The 21,006-nt window shown below is 53.8% G+C and overlaps 1 protein-coding gene across 25 annotated transcripts in view; it reads right to left on the minus strand.

Annotated features, from left to right (window-relative positions):
- Ptprs (protein tyrosine phosphatase, receptor type, S) overlaps positions 1 to 21,006 on the minus strand; it is a 61,571-nt gene that overhangs the window by 23,370 nt on the left and 17,195 nt on the right. For 23 of the 25 annotated variants that reach the window (XR_015628486.1, XR_015628485.1, XR_015628482.1 and 20 more), the window contains exons 2-7: positions 19,566 to 19,751; positions 16,479 to 16,624; positions 15,905 to 16,046; positions 13,305 to 13,493; positions 9,870 to 9,980; positions 568 to 837 (exon numbers count right to left, since the gene is read on the minus strand). Coding sequence is in view for 16 of the 25 variants with exons in the window: in XM_087564792.1 (XP_087420918.1) it covers positions 568 to 837; positions 9,870 to 9,980; positions 13,305 to 13,493; positions 15,905 to 16,046; positions 16,479 to 16,624; positions 19,566 to 19,656 (949 nt within the window). In the remaining 9 variants the exon portion in view is untranslated. Of the gene's footprint in view, positions 1 to 567; positions 838 to 4,185; positions 4,439 to 9,869; positions 9,981 to 13,304; positions 13,494 to 15,904; positions 16,047 to 16,478; positions 16,625 to 19,565; positions 19,752 to 21,006 lie in introns of those variants that run through there. The other 2 variants (XR_015628488.1, XM_087564795.1) reach the window with 1 other exon arrangement.

Consider the following 21,006-nt stretch of genomic DNA (forward strand, 5'->3'; position numbering starts at 1 on the left):
TGAGCCCAAGGGCCTTGACTCACTGCCCTCATCTCACTATCTGAATTACCTATTTAACTTTTAGACTTCCCACCAAACCCACTCCCTCCCTGGACATGACCCTGTTGGGAAACTGAGAGCTTCACCCTGGGGTCTCAATGCCTGCTGTGTAGCTCAAGCTGACACCAAATCCCTGATCCTCCTGCCTCAGTTTCCAAAGTATGGGGACCATAGGCATGAGCATCTGACCCAAGCTTCCTAATGCTGCAACCATGTAATCTAGTTCTCCTCATGTTATGGTGACTCTAAGCCAGTGCTACTTCATAACTTCATACCTTCAGTGCTACTTCATAACTGTAACTTTTGCTACTGTTGAGAATGGTGATGTAGATATCTGTGTCTTTTGATGGTCTTAGGCTATGCCTCTAAAAGGGTCCTTCAACTCCAAGAGAGGTCACAACCAGCAGGTTGAGAACCACTGTTCTAGTTGGCCACACCCACTTCTTTCCAGCTCTGCTCCTGCCTACACCAGGGTGAGGTATGTGTCCCATCCATTCCTTCCCCATCCCCACTGTGGACCTGACTTACATTTTACAGTGATCTGAGCAACGGCCTCGATCACTCCCAGGCTGGACATGGCCACACAAGTATAGTTGGCTGAGTCTTTGACATCCGTGAGTTCGAGGACATTCCGACCCACGGGCATGTCATCCTCAGGCGTCAGGTCCTCTGCCCCCTGCATCCACTTCACGTAGGGCATGGGTGAGCCCACAGCCACACAAGTGATATTCACATTCCCACCGGGCATGATCTCGTGGCTCATGGGCAGGATGGAGAAGCGGGGGGCCACACGGCGGACTGGGGGGGCAGGCGGCGGTTTTGGCAGGAGTGGGAAATGGACAGGATGAAGAGGAAAGAGAAAAAAAAGAGGGAAAAGGGTAGAAAGCCATTTAAATATAAACAGGGCCATCACAGCCCCAGATCATTCATTCCCCGAAATGAAAACAGACCAAAACAAAAAAAAAAAAACAAAACAACAACAACAAAAAAAAACCAAACAAATTATTAAAACACAAAGGAAACTTCAAAGGTAGGAACTTCACAAACAATAGAGATCTACCAAGAGTGAGACACAAAGCGCTATCTCATAGCAACAGGGTTTCCCCGACCAGCACTCACTGATCGCAGCATGTAAGTACACACAAAAATTTATCAGCAATTTCTCATCTTTGTGGACAGGCATGGCTCCAGTGGGTAGCCCCTTCCATGGGCTCCTGAGAGGGGCAACTACCATGAAAGGTTCTCGAAGGCTCTGGTGCTGAGGGCTGGGGTTGGGGACACACAAAGAAGTTGTGTTGTGGGGATGCCACTTGCCAGCCTCCTTGGGAATGAGGACAGAACTGACCATAAAAGAGAGGAACTGGGAGGTGGAGGCCAGGGACCTCCATGGCCTCCGGCCAACCCCCCAGGGAAAGATGAGAAATGCTGATGAAATTTTTGTGGTTTAGGGTTAGAAACCCTTCTAAAGCTTCTGTCAGATTGGACACGTTTCCATCAATAGGATGCAGCTCTTAGAAATCACAAACACCATGCAGATAGGGGGGTGGGGGAGAGGGAGGGAGGGAGGGAGGGAGGGAAGGAGAGAGAGAGAGAGGGAGAGAGAGAGAGAGACAGACAGACAGACAGACAAAGAGAAAGACAGATAGAGAGAGGGGAGGGGAGGGGAGGGAGGGGAGAGATGGGGACGGGGACAGAGACAGCAGAAGGAAGGGCCCACTTCAGTGCTGCATGGTCCTCTACTCTAGCAGATGTGGTGTAATGCCACCAGATGCATTGCCACATCAGCCCTGGCAGAACCATACTAGGATATCCAATAACAACTCATAATTGAGAATTAGTAAAAGTAGGAGCCGAGGAGGTGGAGCGTTGGGGTCAGGACATGTTCGCTGTACTCCTTAGTGGGTGGGGATGAATGCCACCTTCTGCAGGAGCCTTGTGGGCTAGGAAGGCAGCAGGACATTTCCAGGGCTCCGTTTTCAGAAGCTGGGTGGGTTCTGGGATGGGCGTGGGACACTCATGGGGACCTGACCTCGAAGACTTGCCTTCCCAGGGGTGAGGCTCGAAGCCAAGTCCAACCAGAGCCCTAAGAAGCTAAGGGGCAAGAGCATGGCCTTGGGTCAGTGAAGACTCTTTGATAGGTTGAGTGAAGGTCTGCAGGCTGGAACCCTTCGGAAAACGTAGCCCTACAAAAAGTCCAGAGTCATGGAGGACACACAATGGAGGGGAGGGAGAGGAAAGGCATGAGCCCCTGCAGGCTGGAGGGGAGGTGGGGCAGGACTGGGGACACAGTTCCGACATGGCTGGGTAGAGAATGAGGAGCAGAGGGGGCGGCACTGGGGTCCAGCCAGCCACCTGCTGCCAGCATCCACAGCAAGGCTGGAGTGGGGGGGGATGCTGAGGCTGCGTTGTCATGGAAACAGAATGAGTGGGAATGAGTGTGGAGAGGCTAATTAATCCAGGACAGAAAATGGCATTTGACATCCAAACCAAAACCAGGAAGGGTTTGGGGAGGAGACAAATTAAAAAAAAATAATAATAAAGCAAAAACAGAAATTTAAAGACCAAACAAAAGCACCCTGAAAGGAACCAACACTCAAAGCAAGAAGAGAAACATGGAATGGGTATGGGGTTGAAAATCGGGGTCTGAACAGAGAAGGGCTGTGGCTGTCCCAGGAATATGCCCAGGGCCCCTCCCCACTAGCAGAACACAGCATCTGGCCTCGACACCCAGCACCCAGGAGTCTTGGCTAGGCAGTAAGGCATCCAAGGGGTAACAGCCCCCAGAGAAGATATCCTCAGGACAGACCAACACAGACCCAGAACAGTCTCCCTAGACACCCCTCAACCTTGCTCAGGGCACTGTACCCTAGAACCTAGAGGCTTAGAACCCCATCCTGGGATCTAAGGCTCCATATGTGTAAGTACAGGCTATCTGGTGACCTGCAGGGAACGGGCTCTGAGTGGACAGAGCCCAGTTCCATCTCCAGGCCAGTCAGGGCATTGCCAACACTGTTGTCCAGACCCCCATGACAGAAGACTCAACTGGCTACCTCAGCCACTCATCTCTACCATCTCATCCACAAGTAGCCATTATCTATCAATCAACAGCTATCTGTTGAGAAAGGGTCTTGCTCGATAGCCCAGGCCTCCAACTCACTGTAATGGTCTAGCCTCAGCTTCCTGAATGCTAGGATGACAGGCATGAGTCTCTGTGTCCAGTGGCTTAGGCGCACTATTTGAAGCTGTCTGAGACCTGGAGGTCTGAGTTACACGGCTGTCTCATCTGATCTCACCCAACAAGCCCAGTCTACAGCAGAGGAGGCAGCCAGCCAGAGCCGTGACGAAGCTGAGGAGGATGAGGAGTTGCCAACCTCAAAGCCACACCTGCCACTCTCGCACTCACAGGTGAGCAGCAATGGTGGCTGAGTGTCCCTTTCTCACCATCTCAGTTCCTTTAGATGTGTGTGTCTTTACTGAGGGAGGGGATGCAGAGGACGAAGGAAGGAGTATTTGGAACCCTAAAGGAACAGAGTCCAAAGCTCACCTCACACAGCTCACTCACTCGCTGAGGACCAGGTAGGTCTCTGCAGGCCTTGCTCATGTCTGACCCAACTTTAGTTTATGTCAAGGGTGTTGCTATGTGGAACTGACCTCAGCTTTCAAAGCACAGAGGCTTCAGATGACCAAAATATGCAGTGTCCCTCCAGAGCTGAGTGCAGGTTAAATGCTGGAGAGGACGACATGTCACTTTAATGGTCACTGGTTCTGATGTGGCCAACCCCCTATCAGTTAAATGGCCAGTAGCTCTCAACTGCAAAGGTGTCTAGGGCACCCAAGAAATGCTGCCTACTGGCTTTCAAGGCTCTTTGTTGGTTTCTATGTCCTGTGGGAAGTAGGTTGGTTTGTCAGAGTATGCAAGGGAGGGTGCTGCAGGCAGAAGGTGGCTCTCATCCCTCCGCGCACCCTCCCAGCCAGTGAGCGTGGTGGCTGATGCTGTGTTCTGCCCACTTCTGGGCAGTTGCCCGCCCGCCCACTTTGTTCCTCCGCCCCTTGGCTGCAGGCTTGAGGTGCACATTAGGAAATAAGGTGGAGGCAGGGCCCACAGGACCGTCAGGCCCCGAGGGACCCCCGCCCCAAATTACCGACCTGAAAGGAGGGTCCAGGCGGGTTATAAGGGGCAACACCAGCCTTGGTCCTCGCTTGCTCCAGCTGGCTCTGGTCCCCAGCTCTTCTGGTCACCGAGTAGCCGGGGAGGGTCCCAGCAGGGGGAACCCGAGTGGGTGAGTGGGGTCAGGAGGGTTGGGTGGCAGGGGTGGGAGGATGGTGGTGGCAGGTTAGGAGGGGATGGTCGCTTCAAACCCCGATTCACATGGCAAAAAAAAAAAAAAAAAAAAAAAAAAAAAAAAAAAAATCCGAACCAACTGAAAACCATCAAAGCAACTAGGAGACAGCCCCTCCCCCAAGCAGGAAGAGGCAGAAACCAAAACTTAATGTGGGGGTTTGAGGGTGAGGGGTAGGTGGGGAAGGAAAGGAGGAGTGAGTGGGTGAGGTGGCCTGGTTGAAGCGCTAGGTAAGGGTCTGACAGCATTGCACAACTAATGACGCAGCAAGCCGCAGATGGGGGTGGGGGGGGCTCTGCTGGGCATTTTGGAGTGAGAGAAAAATGTGGCTGTTTCTCTAAACTCCAAAATGAATATGTAGATGCGAGCTGGGTGGGGGATGTGCCAAGGACTTGTGCAGCCTCTGGGGTGGGAGTTGAGTAAGGTTTAGATTACACCTGTCATGGGTGGTGGGGCAGAGGCCCAAGTTCAAAGCCTATTTCCTGTCCCTTCCCGTCCCGCCTGTCTCCAGTTCCACAACTGGCTCCCTTGGCCAGGAAGCTGCCTTATGAAAGCCCAGAGGACCAAGCCCTGGCTTGGGCAGCTGATCAGTAGCCTTGATCATTTCCAACTGTTCCGAGTGTGTGCATGCATGCATGCGTGTGCGTGCGCATGTGCGTGTGTGCGTGTACGTAAAAGAGAGAAAGGGAGCCCTCTATCCCTTTTTGATTCCCCTTACATTCTTGCCAATTGATTTCCCCACCCCCATCCAACACTGTGCCCATGGGAGACTGTGGCTTCTCCCACGGACCAGGTGTAATCTAATGTCCTGACCGACCACAGGGGACACAGATGCAGAGGGTGAGGCAGGCAGCAGGCGACATATCAGTCAGTGCTCAGTGTTCCTGTGGGACGCCCGCCCTCCCCACCTCCACCAGACCCCCTGGAGTCTCCCCGCCCTGAGAGCCCTCTCCTTCAGTACAGGACAGGGTAATGGGGGTTGGTGTACTGTCAGGGCACAGCCAATAGTAAGGGGGAGCTGATCCCACAGAGCATCTGGGGGAAATGAGAGGAGTTCCAGGCTTCAGATCTCTCACGATTCCCATTCTAGGGACCTAGAAGTCAGGTTACAAATTTTAGGATTTGGGTACAGAAGTCTCACTGAAGGCCAACCTGTCTCCCCAGGGGACAGGAGCAGTCAACCTGTCTAGGAGCAAACTAAGCTCAGCGATCACGGAGGGACTGGGCCTCCTCGGCCTTGCTGGCTGTATGGGATAATAGGAAGCCAGCATTAGAAGCTCAGATCCCAGAGACCTCATGTCCCATGTAGGTGAGAGGCTGTCCCTCCTCAGCGGGTGGGTGGGGGATGCATCATTACCTGAACTGTGTGCACTGTGCTCAGTGCCTTCTCTTGGGGTTAACCTGAAAAACCATTAAAGGCTTACAGCTTTAAACTGCTGCTGAGGAAAAATGTGAACAGCCTTCGATGACATCATCTGACCATCTCCTGGCACCAGCTTCCCTCAGGACATCCCAGAGAGGTGTAGAACGTGCATTCAGAAACAACCCTATACTGGGCTGTGGCCATTTAGTCCCTAAAGGTCAAGGGTAGGGCAGCTCCTGGGGCTTCCTCAGAAGTTGAGCCTGATAGTTGGGGACACCCAGGGCTGTCTGTCTGTCTGTCTGTCTGTCTGACTGACTCTGAGGCTGCTGACTTTGCAATGGGGGAGGTTCCACATCACTCTGCAGGCCTCACAGGCCTGCCTTGCTCTCCTGGTGGGTTCTGGTGTGCCGAGGGGGCCTCAGTGCTCCAGGGTGTCCTCCTCTGCCTCTCTTGGGCCCTAGGACTTCATCAGAGAAAAATCACAAGGGGGAAAATGACATCACTGGTCCCAGAAGAGCCACCTGCCTTCAGAGGATAGGCCTCAGAAAAACACCAATAAAGAGCAAACGATCCAGGCGGGCTTGCAGATTCGCTCCTGCACTGCGGTGCTCTCTAAGCTAGCCCCCACCAACCCAGCACCCATAGGCCGTCTTTTTTCATGCAGCTCTGACTCTGAACTCGGGGCTGAGAGTTTGCTCAGCAAGTCTGGCCACTGTCCCTTAGACTGTCAGACTTAAACAGAGAACACTGGAGGCACCTGGCTGCGTAAGGCTAGAGGTCCCTTCCTTCCTCCCCTTTCAACTCACGTGGGTGTCCAGGACTCACGTCATCCAGGGCATGTGATGCTGTCGGCTTTTAGGGCCAGCAGGCACTAAGAACTTCATAGTTCACTTGACTGAGAACTCTTAAGAACTCAAGTGACAAGTACAAGGTCACACACCTGGAGACCCGCACCTGCCAAGGTGGGGCCTGCACAGGAGCCTTCTCCAATGTTAGGTGTCCTTGGGGATTCCTCTCCCCCAGCACCTGCTCTGAGGAGGGTCCTGGGAGTTTGCCTGGGGCACAGGCTGGCAGTTTTTATACCGAAGGCGACAGTGTCCCTTCCTGGTTCATCTAGAGAATTTTCCTGATCAGCTTTTGATTTAATAACTGGGAAGGTGCAAAGGAGTCTGTGGGTGGGTGACTGCCTCGGGGAGCTTGGCTCACAGTTATCCCAGGGAGCAGTGAGGTGCAGAGCAGACTGGGCATTAAAGGGGTGTATTCTCTAAGGTGGATAGGGCCGGTGGAGGATGTGTGAATCTCAGGAGAAAGAGAGACAGAGAGAGACAGAGACAAAGAGAACAAGAACTAAGAAAGAAGGAAAAAGAAAGTTTAGAAAGATCGAGGGACAAGCAAAGAAGGGGAGGGAGAGAGTCGGGGAGAGGCCACGCCCCAAATGCCCCTGGTTTTCTCCAGAATTCCACAGCCCTGATGCTCAGGTGATTCAGAAAGTGACCATGCTGTGGGACAACACACCCGTGCTTACACCTAGAGGCAGAGGCCCACTGCTGCTGGCCAGGTCTTCTCTCTGTCACATTGCTCCCTGATCCCGTGGGCAATGTTAGATAAGCCTCGCTGCATGAAGTCACTGCGGGCTGGCACACTGCCGGCTGGCACACTGTGCCCTTTTTGCCAAGCACTCGGGATCCTCGAGCTGTGGCACCCCACTCCCTTTTAGATTGGCCAATACTGAGCAGAAAGTTGGGGCACTGGCAGACCCCAGCTGTGTTCTTTGGGAGAACAGGGATTTAAATATACTGAGGCAGGAGGATGGGACATGCTTTTGGGGACTGTTTCCTGCCAGGCTGTAGAGGGAAGTGGAGAAGGAAGCATGGTTAACACCGCCCCCCATGGCCCTGGTCACATGGTTCCTAAGTGGTCACTTTTTGTCACAGCATCCCAGCTGTGGGACCCCTTCCACCCTCTGGGTGACAGTTGGGACAGGAACACTGGCTTTAAACTCACAATGCATTTGCTAACAACCACAACAGCTCAGCCCAAGAAAACCAAAACCCAAACAGCACAGAACAAGACAGAACCAAAGACATAGCTTTGTGGGGAAGGGTGTCCAGTGGAGGGGGCAGAGCAGAATGTGTGCGAAGAACCAATTGATCCCCCAAAACAAAACTTATATATATATATATAAAAAACTTTTGAAAAAAAATAAGAAAAGGAAAAAACCAAAAAAAGAAAAAAGAAAAAATGAAACAGGAGACAAACACTCCAGCAAAGGCTGGGGATCCACCATAACAAGAGTGGCATGCAGACAATTTTTTTTTACATTCTCCCAGCATGCACCAGGCCCAAGTTACCATGACGACGAGGAGTGCAAGAAACTTAGCAACAACATTACCAAGGGATGCAGAGGCGACCACAATGCAAGCATCGCGTGTGCCAGCCGCGCTGGCCGGCTGACATTAGGTTCTGTGTGTCTTTCTGGGTTGTTTGCTTTAGGCTCGATACCTGATTCCACTTTACATCTGTTTTGCTATTTGTTTTCTGTGTGCATGTGTGCAGGTGTCCTGCGCAGTGTCTGTTTCTTGTGTGTGTGAGCATGTATCAGTGTTTTTTTTTTTTTTTCAGAATGTAAAAATGTGGGTAAAGAAAGTAAAAAAGAAAAAAGCCACACCAACCTTCTCGAAGCTCTGAGGGATGTAAAGGGGGTTTGATGCGCACAATGACATGGGGAGAAGAGAAAAAATAGGGGAGATACAGAGAGTAAAAAGAGGACTTCCCACGGCTAAAGCTGCAGTCGTTTGCTTTCTTCTTTAAACCAAAAAAATTAAAAAAATTAAAATCAAAAAAGAAAAAGAACATAAACCTCCTGCCCTGTCCTCGATCATGGCTGAGCACAGCCAGCAGAGCCAGCACTCTCCCGACCGACCCTCACCTGCAGCCCCCAGGCAGGGGCTTGGCCAGAGTACACAGGGCCCTTGGCCCTCCTCTCACCCTTGCTAAGTGACCCTCCCTCCCCTACTCCACCCCTGCTGTCCCCTCTCTCCTGAACCCTGTCAGACTCACAACCCCCCATCCCCGGTGTCCACAAAGAAACACAAGTTAGATGAAGGCCAGTCACTGGAGTCCTGCAGGGACAGCAACTCACCAGGGCACCATGGTGGCAGAAGATCACACTGGCCCACCTCCCACCCTCTCAAACCCTCCCTCCACAGGGCCTCCTGCTTAAAGCCAAGATGTAACACCCACAGCCCAGGACCCAAAGGAATTAACTAGGAGCTAGGGAAGATTAGGGCTGGAGGGAGAGGGGCAGCTTGCAGGCCTGGCCTCCCTGGGTAGAGAGGGATGAAGATTAGGGGCGTTTCAGGGAAACTGAGGCTGGGGAGGAAGGTAAGCAGGTCAACTGATATAAGCAGACAGGGTCCCCAGTATGTCCACGGGATATGGAAGAGGGGGTACACCACGGGTCGTGCAGGAACCCTCCTGGGGGTGGAGGTATGGGAGGGAGCCGTCAAGAACCCCAGGCTTCCAACCACACCTGAGCAAGTCTGGGATTCTGAGACCTACTGGGGGTCCCAAGGACCAGGAGGCATGTCTTGCCACTGGGCCACAGGCACACATGTGAGCACCATGGCTCTGGCCTCTTACAGCCTGGGTATATCCTTCTAAATTGAGCATGGGGTTGGGGATGCTGAATGACGACAGCTTGGAAACCCCATTCCCCACAGTCTTTGCTAGAGACACTGGACGGGGTGGGGAAGCAGGGAGCCACAAGGCCACGGGTTCAGAGAAGCAAAGCCAGCAGGACACAGGAGACACAGACACCACACAAGCCAACTTGGGAGTGGGGACGTGGTGGTGGGGCAGTGACCCTCAGGCTCCCCCGGCCCTGTAGGCCCGAGACTGACCCCCCACCCCACTCTGTTCCCACCCAGCCTGCCATCAGTGCAACCCTTAGAGTCCCATGGCCCACGAGGTGTGGTGACTATCATTCCAATGACCCCGTGGATGAGATCAGGGCCTTCCTGCTCGGGACTGCACAGGACAGGGGAGCCAGGAGGCCATGAGCCCAGTTATAAGGTGGGACAGGGTGGGACAGTGGGTCCCTGCCTCTGCCTGGCGGAGTTCCCTACCTCGCACGTAGAGGTTGGCAGGTGATGAGTAGCGCACCCCAGCGCTGTTGGTGGCCACACACTCGTACTTGCCCTGGTCTGTCTCCTCGCTGCTCTCAATCTGCAGGGCACCTGCGGGGACAGGGATGGGACCTTGGCCATGATGGCCAGCACCAGCACATGGCTCGACCTGACAACACCCCCACCTGATATCACATCTGTACTGCTCACTGACAAAGGGAGAGTCACAGGGCATGGCATAGCAGGTTGCCACTCCTGACGGTTGGTGGGCTGCCCCAGCATCTTGTGGACTAACAGGTCAGCCCAGACTTCCGTGTGGCAGCAGTGAGCCCAGGCTTTTCCCCCTGTGCAGCTGCAGACAGTGGAAAGGGACAGAGGTATTGTTGCTGGGTGAAGAACTTAGCAGCCACACACAGAGTCAGATCCCATGTCTGAAGCCCAGGGTGAGGCATGAGGACATCAGTAGCAGGACACAGTCACCTCATCCCAAGTTCTGAAGCAGAGGGTGACCTGCATTAACTAAGCACAATGCAGTGACACCCGTGTACAGAAACCCTGGACTCCTAAATTCCACTATTCCAGACTTTTTGTCCATATTCTTGGTTTTGTTGACAGCTATGCCCCAGTAGTGACAGGGCCCAGAGACCCCTGTGCTCCTTCTCTTGAGTGGTGGTAAAGGTTAGTCACCATAGAACTGACTTCAAGACCACTGCAGAGATCAGAAAGGGTGGGAGACCTGTTTAAAGATGCACAGCCTATCAGGCACTGGTCTGTTCTCATGGGCTCAGGTGAAGTGGGTGTGTCACACCTGGCTTTGGCCAATTCTTTTCTCTGATCCCTGCTGGCTGAATATCCCCAAATCTCAAAAGGTCCTTTTGCAGCTCACTGTAAATGGCCATGAGTGCAGGGGGCAGGAGTTCAGGTAGGCACGAGAAGTGGTGCCTGTCCCACAACTGGATGCCCACACTGTTCTCTGCAGCCACACTTGGCCCAAGCCACAGACAGAGACAAAAACATCAGGAGGGTGGGGGGCTGTGGCAGGCTGGGGGATAGTTAGTTAGACCTCAGGGCCAGATGGTGATGGGTGGACCTCTTACCTCGGATAGGGGTGCTTTCTGTAAGGGAAACAGAGAGACACAGGTGAACGTCACAGGGCAGGGGCTTCGGGGCCAGGAGCCACGCCTGTCCCTTTGCTGGGCAGTGGGGCCGCAAACAGCCTCATCAGGGCTCTGGGTTGGGGCCATGGGCCTTCAGGGTGGTGTTCCTTGCAGACAGCCTCCCTGGGTCTGGGTTGGGTCCCAGGGAGGCCACACCTCCTCCCTCTGGTGATTTTGATGTTCCAGCAAGGGGTTCTTTGATATCTAAACCAGGAGGGGCAGGTAGCAGCAGGGTCCCAGGAGTCTTGTTAGTGACCAGGAAGGGACAGGAGTTAGCACTAGAGGGCTGGACACTGGTGCGACAGGATTGGGTGTCACCAAGGCTGAGAAGGAGACTTGGGAAAGGAGCTAGGGCAGAGGGGACCTAGTGGCCTCCTTCAACTCTGAAGGAAAAGAGGAAAAAGGCCATCTGTGGGTTGGTTACACCAAAGTAAGAGAAGGCTCCAGGCTGGGGGTCTCTGATGCTGCTTGTTTGCTAGGACCAAAGCCAGGTTTTTTCAGCGGCAGCTGTAAGAGCTAGCCCAGGCCTGCTGCACGGTTGGGTAAACTGAGGCCAAAGGCAGATGGGGTGATTCTCCACAGACTGCAGTGTGGCTTTCATACCAGGTGTCACTTCTGTACTGTGGACCTGCACCTCATCCTTACTCTGCAGACCTTGCCTGTATCGGGGTGGCCCTGGCACTCACTATATAGACAAGACTGGCCTCCAACTCATAACAATGTTCCTGCCTCTGCCTCCTGAGTCCAGGGTTAAACGCACAGCCATCATGCCCAGCAGAAATATCACATTCCCTGGAGGCCTCCCCACACAGTCCATAGAAGTCAATGGGAACTTGTCATCTGTGTGGCTGTCAATGGCATGGTGGGACTCTGCCTCTGCCTGGGTTACAGTGGCAGGAGGCCCCAGGGGTTGTTCATATTGCCATAAGGGGAACAAAACCAGTGCTTTTCCACCTTTAGTTTGGTGGTGTTGGGGACAAAGCCCAGGGCCTTGAAAGGGCTTCTACCAGTCAGTGTCACATTGGCAAGAATGAACCCAGCAGCTGGTTTCGGAATGTTCCTATCTCCACCGGAGAAGCCCAGGAGGAAGCTCTGAGGGGAGGGGATGCTGGTGAGATGTGACAGCCCTCAGACTGAGGTCAGGTGGTGTTTTTCCTCTTTTCCTTGTGGGTGGGGTCTTATGGAGCCTACCATGGGGGGCAGGTGATAGGACGTTAGTATACATGCCACACGCAGTGGGGTCAGTTACTGTCACGGTGGCTGTTAGTGTGGGCACAGGGTGGAAGAACTGTTAGTGGTTGGTGGCAAGGAAGTGAGAACTTACCAAAGCTTTCTGAGCGTTATACAGAGAAAGGAGAAGAGAGAAGAAGGTTAAAGGATGGCCACTGGACATCCTGGCTATTTGTGGGCACGAGGGAGAAGGAGGACCATGGGGTATAAGGCAGCTCTCAAGACCACATGTTTATAAAACGCTTAGTTATTACCCCTGAACATTGGCCACGTGGTGGCCAGGAGGTGCCTCCAAGTTTGAGGGCTTCCCGGTAGGCTGGGGCCTCTCCTATGATGTGAGCAGTTTGTCCACAGGTGAACTGTGTCTCAGGGGACTTGTGGGAGGTGTGTGAAATGGACACCCACCCAGAGGACAGCAATAGGCAGAGCAGGTCTTTGGCAGGGACAGGGACAGGGACAGGGACAGGGACAGGGCTGGGGCAGGGCAGCAGAGTGGAACAAGAATGTGAACATGTTGGTACGGGGTGCCGGGGAGACACAGAACATACAGGCAGGACACAGCCAACACTCAGGGGCCAGCAGGCACACAAACATCCCCAGGGAGGGGCGAGAAGAGCCACATGCCCTTGGGGCACGGGAGGGACATGTGGCAGGCACACATGTAGTAGAAAGCCCAGTCCCAGCATTTTGCCCACAAACAAGAGACAGGGCGAGCCACTTAAGGAGTCACATGCATACAGACCAACCTTGACCAACCACATTCTATAACATCCTCTGGAGCTAGGGTCCCCCGTGACCCTGCCAACCTGTCCTCATGACTGGTGCTAAGCAGTTACCCATTGATTACAGCCATCCTTACCCACAAAGCACACTATCGAGTCCTAGAGCCCTGTTCCCGCCGGAGACCTCTGTCACTCTCTGTGGTGTGGGTGCAGGGCCTGAGCTCTACTCCGAGGTTGCTCCAAGTGCACCATGTACCAGCCTATTCCCCATCAGGCCCTCTGCCACTGTCGATGGTGCTCTCATCCTGTCAGCCACCTATGCCCACCTGACCGAAGCTGCTTGATCCGCCCATTGCTGGCACTGGGGTCCACAGGCAGGAAGTCCTTGAACCAGGTGATCTCAGGGTCAGGGTTTCCGCTGGCAGCACAGAGCATGGTGGCTGTGCGTGTGCGCTCTACAACCTTCAACTGGGGGCCCATGTCAATGTTGGGGAAGCCAGGAGGCAGCTGGTCCTCTGGGAGTGTGTAGCAGGGGAAAAAAATGGAACAGGAGTTCGGTTATTGTGGCAAATGACCTCAGTGACCACAGTCCTGCTTGTCACCTCCCATGGCCCTTGCTTCTGTGCATAGCAGTAAAGTACCCGCCCTCCTGCCATCCTCTATGGCTCACAGCCCCCAAAACCTCCATGGCTGCTATAGGCAGAGTTTGGGGATTCCAGGCCTGACTGGTGATCCAGTAACAGAGGGCTCACTCCTTCCTGCTATGGCTCCCCTTCACCTTCACTAACCTGGGATAGCACTGCTCTGGGAGGGCATCACGCTGGTGTCTACAGCTAGAGATAAGGACACTGGGTATCATCGAGTGGTGACACCCACCCGGGCTCCCTAGCACCCTGACAGGAACAGTCAGCAGCTCTTCCTCAAGTCCGGGCCACCTGCTTCTGCAGTCCCCTCCTCCCACACTCAACCCCATGATCCTGCTTCTGCCTCCATCCAAACATGCCCTGGAACAAATGGACTCATTCTAGACCCTTTCAGAACCCAGAACCCAAGTCTAGAGAACATCAGCCTGATGTGTGGGCTATCCCAGCTTGACACCTGATGCCCAGGACAAAGACACAGGAGCAGCATGAATCTAAGACAGTCGAGGCTGCCAGGAGAGCAGCAAGAAAGGTACAGAGAACCACCTGAGCCCCAGAAATGTCTGCAGGAGAGCCAGGTAGAAATGAGATTCTGCATGGGGCCTGTGCAGCATACAGATGAACAGGACAGCAGAGCCGGAATGGAGGTCACCAGACACGTGATCAAAAGGAACATGTATTCAAGAAGGAGGATGTGCTAACCCGGGGCCAGGGGCTCTCACTCTGCTTGCCATGTTAACAGTGGCAGGCACAGCTTTGCGCACAGGGGCATGTCCCCTGCCAGTGTTTGTAACTGGAACCTTTTGGCTTGTGGCTGAAAATGTTTGGAGAGAAATGCCTGTCACCTCAGGAGTATGGGGGCTGCTGGGGTGGGGGTGGGGGTATGGCAACAGTCACATGCTTGGGATCCTATACCAGAAGGGACAGCAGTGAAGAAGACTGGGGACAGAAGTAGACAAAAACCCCTATCCTGGAAGGGAAGACAGCCCAAGATATGGCCGGCTCCTATGCATGTACAGGCAGCCTTGAAGGGCCCTGTGCATATATGTGTGCAGTAGCAGCTGGGCTGCAGGGCTGGGGAAAGGCACCACTGCTTGCCATCCCACACAGCACTATGCCTGACTCCTTGGGGTTCGAACACCCTGGGTCACAATCAGATGGAGAGGAAGGAGGGAGGTGGGCGCAATGGCTCTGGCCACTCACATGACAGAAGGCATAGCTTGGGCTTGCCTAGAGCTGGGGGACAGGGGAGATGGAGTGCAGGGAAAAGAGTGTCTGTCCTGGGGGGGCCTCAGTGGAGAGACACAGGCAATGGTCAAAGAACAAAGAGACATGGCTGGGTATCTGGCGCTCAAAGCGGCGGGAGACTCTTTCCAGACTTCCAGCGACTCGTGCATCAGTGTGTGATGGATGCAGGCGAGCCCAACTCTGCTAGTGTTGACAACAAGGCTGGCACAGAGCGGTGGGAGGCTAGCTGCTGAGTCTGTGCTGGGAAAGGTCAAGGCAAAAAATATCCCAGGGAGAAGGGGGGGGGCCAGGGTGTGTGGACTTTATGCAGCTCCACCCCTGCCAGGCGCTGGCAATCACAGAGCACTCTGCTGGGGCCCCTTGTTAGAGATGACAGAATCCCTGGACTATTGACCCTGGGACAGCTCAGAACTCCCACCAGTGGCACTGGCCCTGTGTCCCAGATTCATGAGGGAGCCCACGGGGACCTGTGATGACCAGAGCAGTGGCTCATGGCCACATATGCAGTGTCCCCAAGGGACAGGACACCCCAGCTCTGACAAGTTCATTAACCCTGCCCAGATCACAGCTCTAAAGCTGCTGACCCAGGATTTGAATTCAATTGTCTGGTGCCAGTGTTTAGTGCCTCTTACACTAAGCCAGGGGTCTAGGCCATTCTGCCATTAGGGACCCACCCTTTATTAGGTTCCTCTGTGGGGCCGAACCAGCTGTGGCTTCAGGCACCGTGGTTATCTACTTGGGAGTCGTAGGGATTAGCTGGAGAGGGCACTTGCGACCCAAGCTGACTAGGGACAGAGGATCACAAAAGACCCAGGGACAGAGTCCAGAAAGCACTGACTGATCGCCTAGATCAATCTGAGCTTGAAGTCAGAAGAAACTGCATGGACATTTAAACCACACAAACCAAGGGACCTAAGCAATGCAGGGAGCAGAGAAGCCCTAGTTCTTAAGTGGAAAATCCAGCGTAGGAGGGCTGGCTCTAAGCTTGGGGATGGGGTCTATAGGCTGGTACTTCCTCTGAGCCCTGGGGCCTGTACCTCGCAGGACGGTGAGCTTCGCATGAACTGTGATCTCCCCCACCGAGTTCTGGGCCACACACTCGTACACGTTCTCATCCCGGGGTGTCCGAAGTGGCTGGATCCTCAGCACGGCCCCCGAGCTCTCGTCAAAGTCAATGGTCTGGGGAGGAGGATGGGGGGAGATGGTACAGGTGAGCAGGTGAGAACAGGGTGAGTTCTACCCAGTTGAGCTGTGACTGGGTGTCCTGCATACGTGGTTGGGGACACAGGAGACCACCAGGATCAGTCATGGTGAAAGAAGAGAAGCTAAGAGACAAACCCTGACTACACTGAGTGCCCAAATGGAGCTCACCCTTAAGCCTACAATACCAACTACAGGACACATATGCATCTGATGTGGGCATTTCCTCCCACGTGTGGTGGGATTTTGAGTTAAGACTCAAGAGGAGGCAGGGCTTGGCCTGAGGACTCACTCAGGAAAGCCTGCAGTGTCAGAAAAAGGGCTATGGCTGCCTTGTGGCATCCTGAGGCTGTCACTGCCCCACTGGAGAGGGTATGTGGTTCAGGGCACCCCACCCCAGCCCCAGCTCACCTCAAAGCGCTGTGAGTTCACTTTCTTGCCCTTCTTGTTCCAGGTCACCCGTGGCTTAGGGTCACCTGTGGCCTGGCACACGAAGGAGGCCACGCCTCCTGACACACCAATCTGATCCTTGGGCTCTCTGATAAATCTGGGTGGCTCTGGGGGTTCAGCAAGGAAAGGGGAGGTCTGAGGGTGTCCAGGCCTCCCCACAGGCACTCACAATCATTAATGTTACATGAACATCCAGATAAAATGTACAAAATGAGCAAAGTTGGTATTAGAACACAGAGCCCAAGAGTGGCTGGCATGAGCTGGGGCGCACACCGGCAAGGGGTTTGCCTTGGCTCCATCGGGCCTTGTTCAGACCCACTCTACAATCCCCATTACTCTGCCTCAGTGGAGGGCTTGGGAGGTCACCAGCTTTGAGGCCTGCCTGGGGCTCTGCGGTGGGTATCTCTGACACTTGCCTTTCATTGGCTGTTTGGTAGTAGCCTGTCACTCTGGGACTGAACACATCAGCCACAGCTATGCTGCAACCAGACCTGTCCCCTCCCCGATGCCAGAACCCAGAGCTGTCCCTCAAAGCTGGGAACACAATGTAAGCACAGAACAAAAGGGGAACTGGGAGGTAGTATGAGGACTCAAACCTCAACAGTGGGAGTCCCAGCTTCAAAATGAGCCAGGAGGAAGTAAAGGAGAAACACTGGCCTGGTGGGTTCTCCAGAAACTTCTGGAACCCTCTGTTTACAAGTCTGGGTCCCCACAGACCCCAGGCACTTCCACTCGTGAGGTGAGCTGACTTATCTTCAGTGGCCACTGTTCAGGAGGCTGACCAGCCCCCACATACACACACACTCCAGGCCTGCTCCTGAACTTGCAGCCCCCAGTGTCCAGGCACATGAATTCTTGAAGTTTCATTAGATGCTTATGTGTCCTCTGCTACAGATTTCAGAGTATTATGGCTTGTATGTGGTTCCCTAGAGAACTTAGAAATGACAACCCAAGACCCAAACCCAGATCTCTACTTCCCTTCAGCCCATGAAGTGATGGAGGCAGACTGGCCTTCTCCACTGCCCGCCAAAAAGACACCTGGGGTCACATGTCCTTAGCCAAGGATGTGGGGGAATGTAGCACTGGCCAGGTTAGACCCCTCAGAGATGGAGCAAACCCCTCACACTCTCCAATCCAGCCAAACCTGCAGAGCTGTCCCTTCCAACCATCTCCTTGCAGGGAGCCCAGAATCTTTACAGTCCCTCTCTTTCCTTCTGTGCCAGTTGATCATTGAGAACATGAGTCCCTGCTCCCTTGCCTGCTAGTCCCTGGTACTGAGTGGACATCCGTTAGTCCATTGGGCTCTAGGCCCCAAGCCAACCCTGCAGAGCCTGCTCCGCCTGTTGCAGTAGACAGGATCTCGACGGTTTCTGCCATCTCTGTTTGGCGCGCACACACACACCCCTGTTTTCCAAAAAGGAAAACCACCATGGGCCTTCAAGGGCAGCTCTAAGGGATGAAGTCCCCTTAGCACCAGGCCCAGACAGGCTCACCATGAGTTTTGTCCTCATCTGTACAGAGGCCTAGAGAGGATATACAACCTTCCTGGTCCTCCAGCTCATGCTGGACAGTTAGGGTCTAATCTGGCCCCACAAGATCTGGGAAAACAGCAACTCCTATATAAAGGGGCCCCATTCTCCCCAAGCCCCACCCCTTAGAAAAGACTCAGGTCCAACGTGGAGATGGGATCCTACAGGGGATCCAGCTCTGCTGCCTGGCTCAGGTTCCCACTTCTGTCCATGAGAAACAAGGCTGATCCTCCCCTGAATCTCCCCATGAATCCACCACAGTACGCTGGCAGCCCGGGAAGGTTCCCTGGACCCAGAGCCATTTTTATACCAGAAAGCAACCATCCTGGCCCACAGAACACACTTTAGTGCTGGATATGGTGCCTGTGACCCTACTAGGCTCCAGGTGAGAAGGATTCCAGCTGGACAGAGCATGTTCTGGACATCACATGGACACAAGACCCAGTCTGCATCCGCCAAGCACATGACTGCTGAACAAATGCCCAGGGTGAACGTGTCTGGAACCAGCCTTCCTCAACACTGCCTCGACTAGCCTGGGCTGGTTCCTGTACTCATCCCCCACAGCAGCACTGAGCCACCACAGGGAGTCCTCCTTGGGGCCCTGGCCACCAGGGCCAGCTCTGTCCTCCTTGGAGAGGGAGAGGGGCTTGCCCTGCATTAACCCTTCCTCCACGGCCCCTTATAAGAGGATCTCCCATGCAATAATGGATCTTGGTGTCAGAACAAAACTGAGGTCCCATATACATCTTTAGCAATAAGCAAAATGCAATCCTTAGTTCTAAACTATACCTATCACCTTTTAATAGATTTGTTTTAATTTTCACTTATTTTATTTTATTTTTTTTTCTATTCTTTTTTTCGGAGCTGGGGACTGAACCCAGGGCCTTGCACTTGCTAGGCAAGCGCTCTACCACTGAGCCAAATCCCCAACCCCCACTTATTTTATTTTTGTGTGTGCATGCAGTGCTCTTGAAAGCCAGAGGAGGCTGCTGAATCCCCTGGTCGGGTAGGTGCTGGAATTGAACCTGGGTACTCTGGGAATTAAACTGCTGAGGCATCTCTCCAGTGCCCCCCAATTTTTTAGAAAGGGTCTCACCTGTTAAGTTATCCCAGGCTGTGTCAAACTCACAGATATGCATCTGCCTCTTTACCAAGTGCGGGATTAAAGGTGTGAGCCACCACTCCGGACCCATCAACATTTTTTATTTCCAGACTTTTTCGTGGCCAGTCAATCCAACCAGGAATGTTAGCAAACTCCTAATATCTACAAAACCCTGCCCTCCATGCCTTCTCTCCTCCTGGTGAGACCTGACCTGACATGGATACAGTAGATATCAAGGAGTCACACATCTAGCCAGCATCACCTCTGTTGTCCATAGCCTTTCCCAAAGCTGGGCACCAAGCCACTTCCTTGAGCATGCAAGTTCTGTTTGCACCATGCCATGGGCTGGAGGCCTGCAGACAAAACCCTCGGATCAGACGAAGAGCCAGGTCCACCCACTCCAGCTCGACTTCTTACCTTCAGCCAAGCACCCTCTGGCCAGCAGTACAAGGAAGAGCCCCACAGGACCCACCACAGACACCACGCTGGGTCTCCAGGTGGGCGCCATGCTTGGCAGTGGCCTCCAGCCTCCGCCCTGGTGGGGGATGGTGTCCCCGTAACTCACGGAGAGGCCTCAGGCTGAGGTGTCCAGAGGAGCAGCGGCTACAGAGACAACAGTGCATCAGTGAGTGGGGAGTAGGAATCCAGGGACTACTCTACAGGTGGGCCTGGAGGAAACCACACCCAGAGACCCAGGTGGGGGTTCATGTGGGACCGGGAAGTTACAGGGACATCTCAGAGCCCTGTCCTGGGTGGATCCAGCAGTTTCCTAAGAGTGTCTCCTATAGCTGAGGCTGGCCACCAATTTGCTATGCAGCCTATGACCTTCAACTCCTGACTGGCTTGCTTCTAGCTCCCAGTGCTAGGGTAGGACCCAGGGCCCTGTGGCTGCCTCTGCCCACACAATAAGCCCCACCTCAACTATGAATCTGCCAAGCCTGGACCTTGACCTTCTTGCCTCCAAAATTATGTCTGGGTTTCAGACCTATCCTTACTCAAAACCCCATTCCAACCTAACACTGGTCATAGCTCCCAGGGGCCCCAGAACAGCTAATGCTGCACCCCTACTGCCCTGCCCAGAAACAACAGACATTTACTCAGTTTTCCACATAGGCCCCAGTCCTCACCCCACTCACAAGGACCTAAGTTCCAGGGCAAAGCATCCATTGGGCACACCTCAAACCCAGGACCAACAGTGCCCTGGAGAACATTGCCTCAAGCTAGGGCAGTGGGGTGGAGAGGCCAAGGAGAGGCCAGATAGCTGTGGTCATGGGGAAGAGAGAGGTGCATAATGACGGGTGACCCTATGATTGTGTCTCCCAAAATACCCAGCTGTGGTCACCTCACCCAGCCCCAGGGGAGGGCAGGAACTGCAGTGGCCAGTTCATGGTCCAGTGTGAGTCAGGACGGCATGGACAGGGAAAACAAGAGGGGCTCAACAGACACAGACCACAGTCACAGACATACACAGAGCCAGCCAAACAGTAGACAGACCCAAGCACACCATCAGGCTGCAAGCTTACCCGGGGAACTAATCACAGGGCAAGGGGATCTGGAAATAATCAGGCTATGGACACACAGAAACATAAAATCCTAACATTCACATAGGCAGATGGCCAAATTGGGGACACCCTCACTTCTATACCCAGTCCGATTTTGTACACAGTCAAACCACAAGCCCAATATACAAAGCCAGACCTCAGAGGTACACAGAAGCTTGGATTCATGTCCAGACCACAGTGGGATGCACACAGTGGGGCTGCAGCAGGCAGGATGTTGGGATGTGGTTCACTGATTGTCCACCAGACCCCCTTCACACCAAACACAGGCCTATGAAGTCAGACTGCAGATAACTGCC

Source organism: Rattus norvegicus, chromosome 9 (assembly GCF_021556685.1).
Source record: "Rattus norvegicus strain SHRSP/BbbUtx chromosome 9, alternate assembly SHRSP_T2T, whole genome shotgun sequence".
NCBI lineage: Eukaryota > Metazoa > Chordata > Mammalia > Rodentia > Muridae > Rattus > Rattus norvegicus.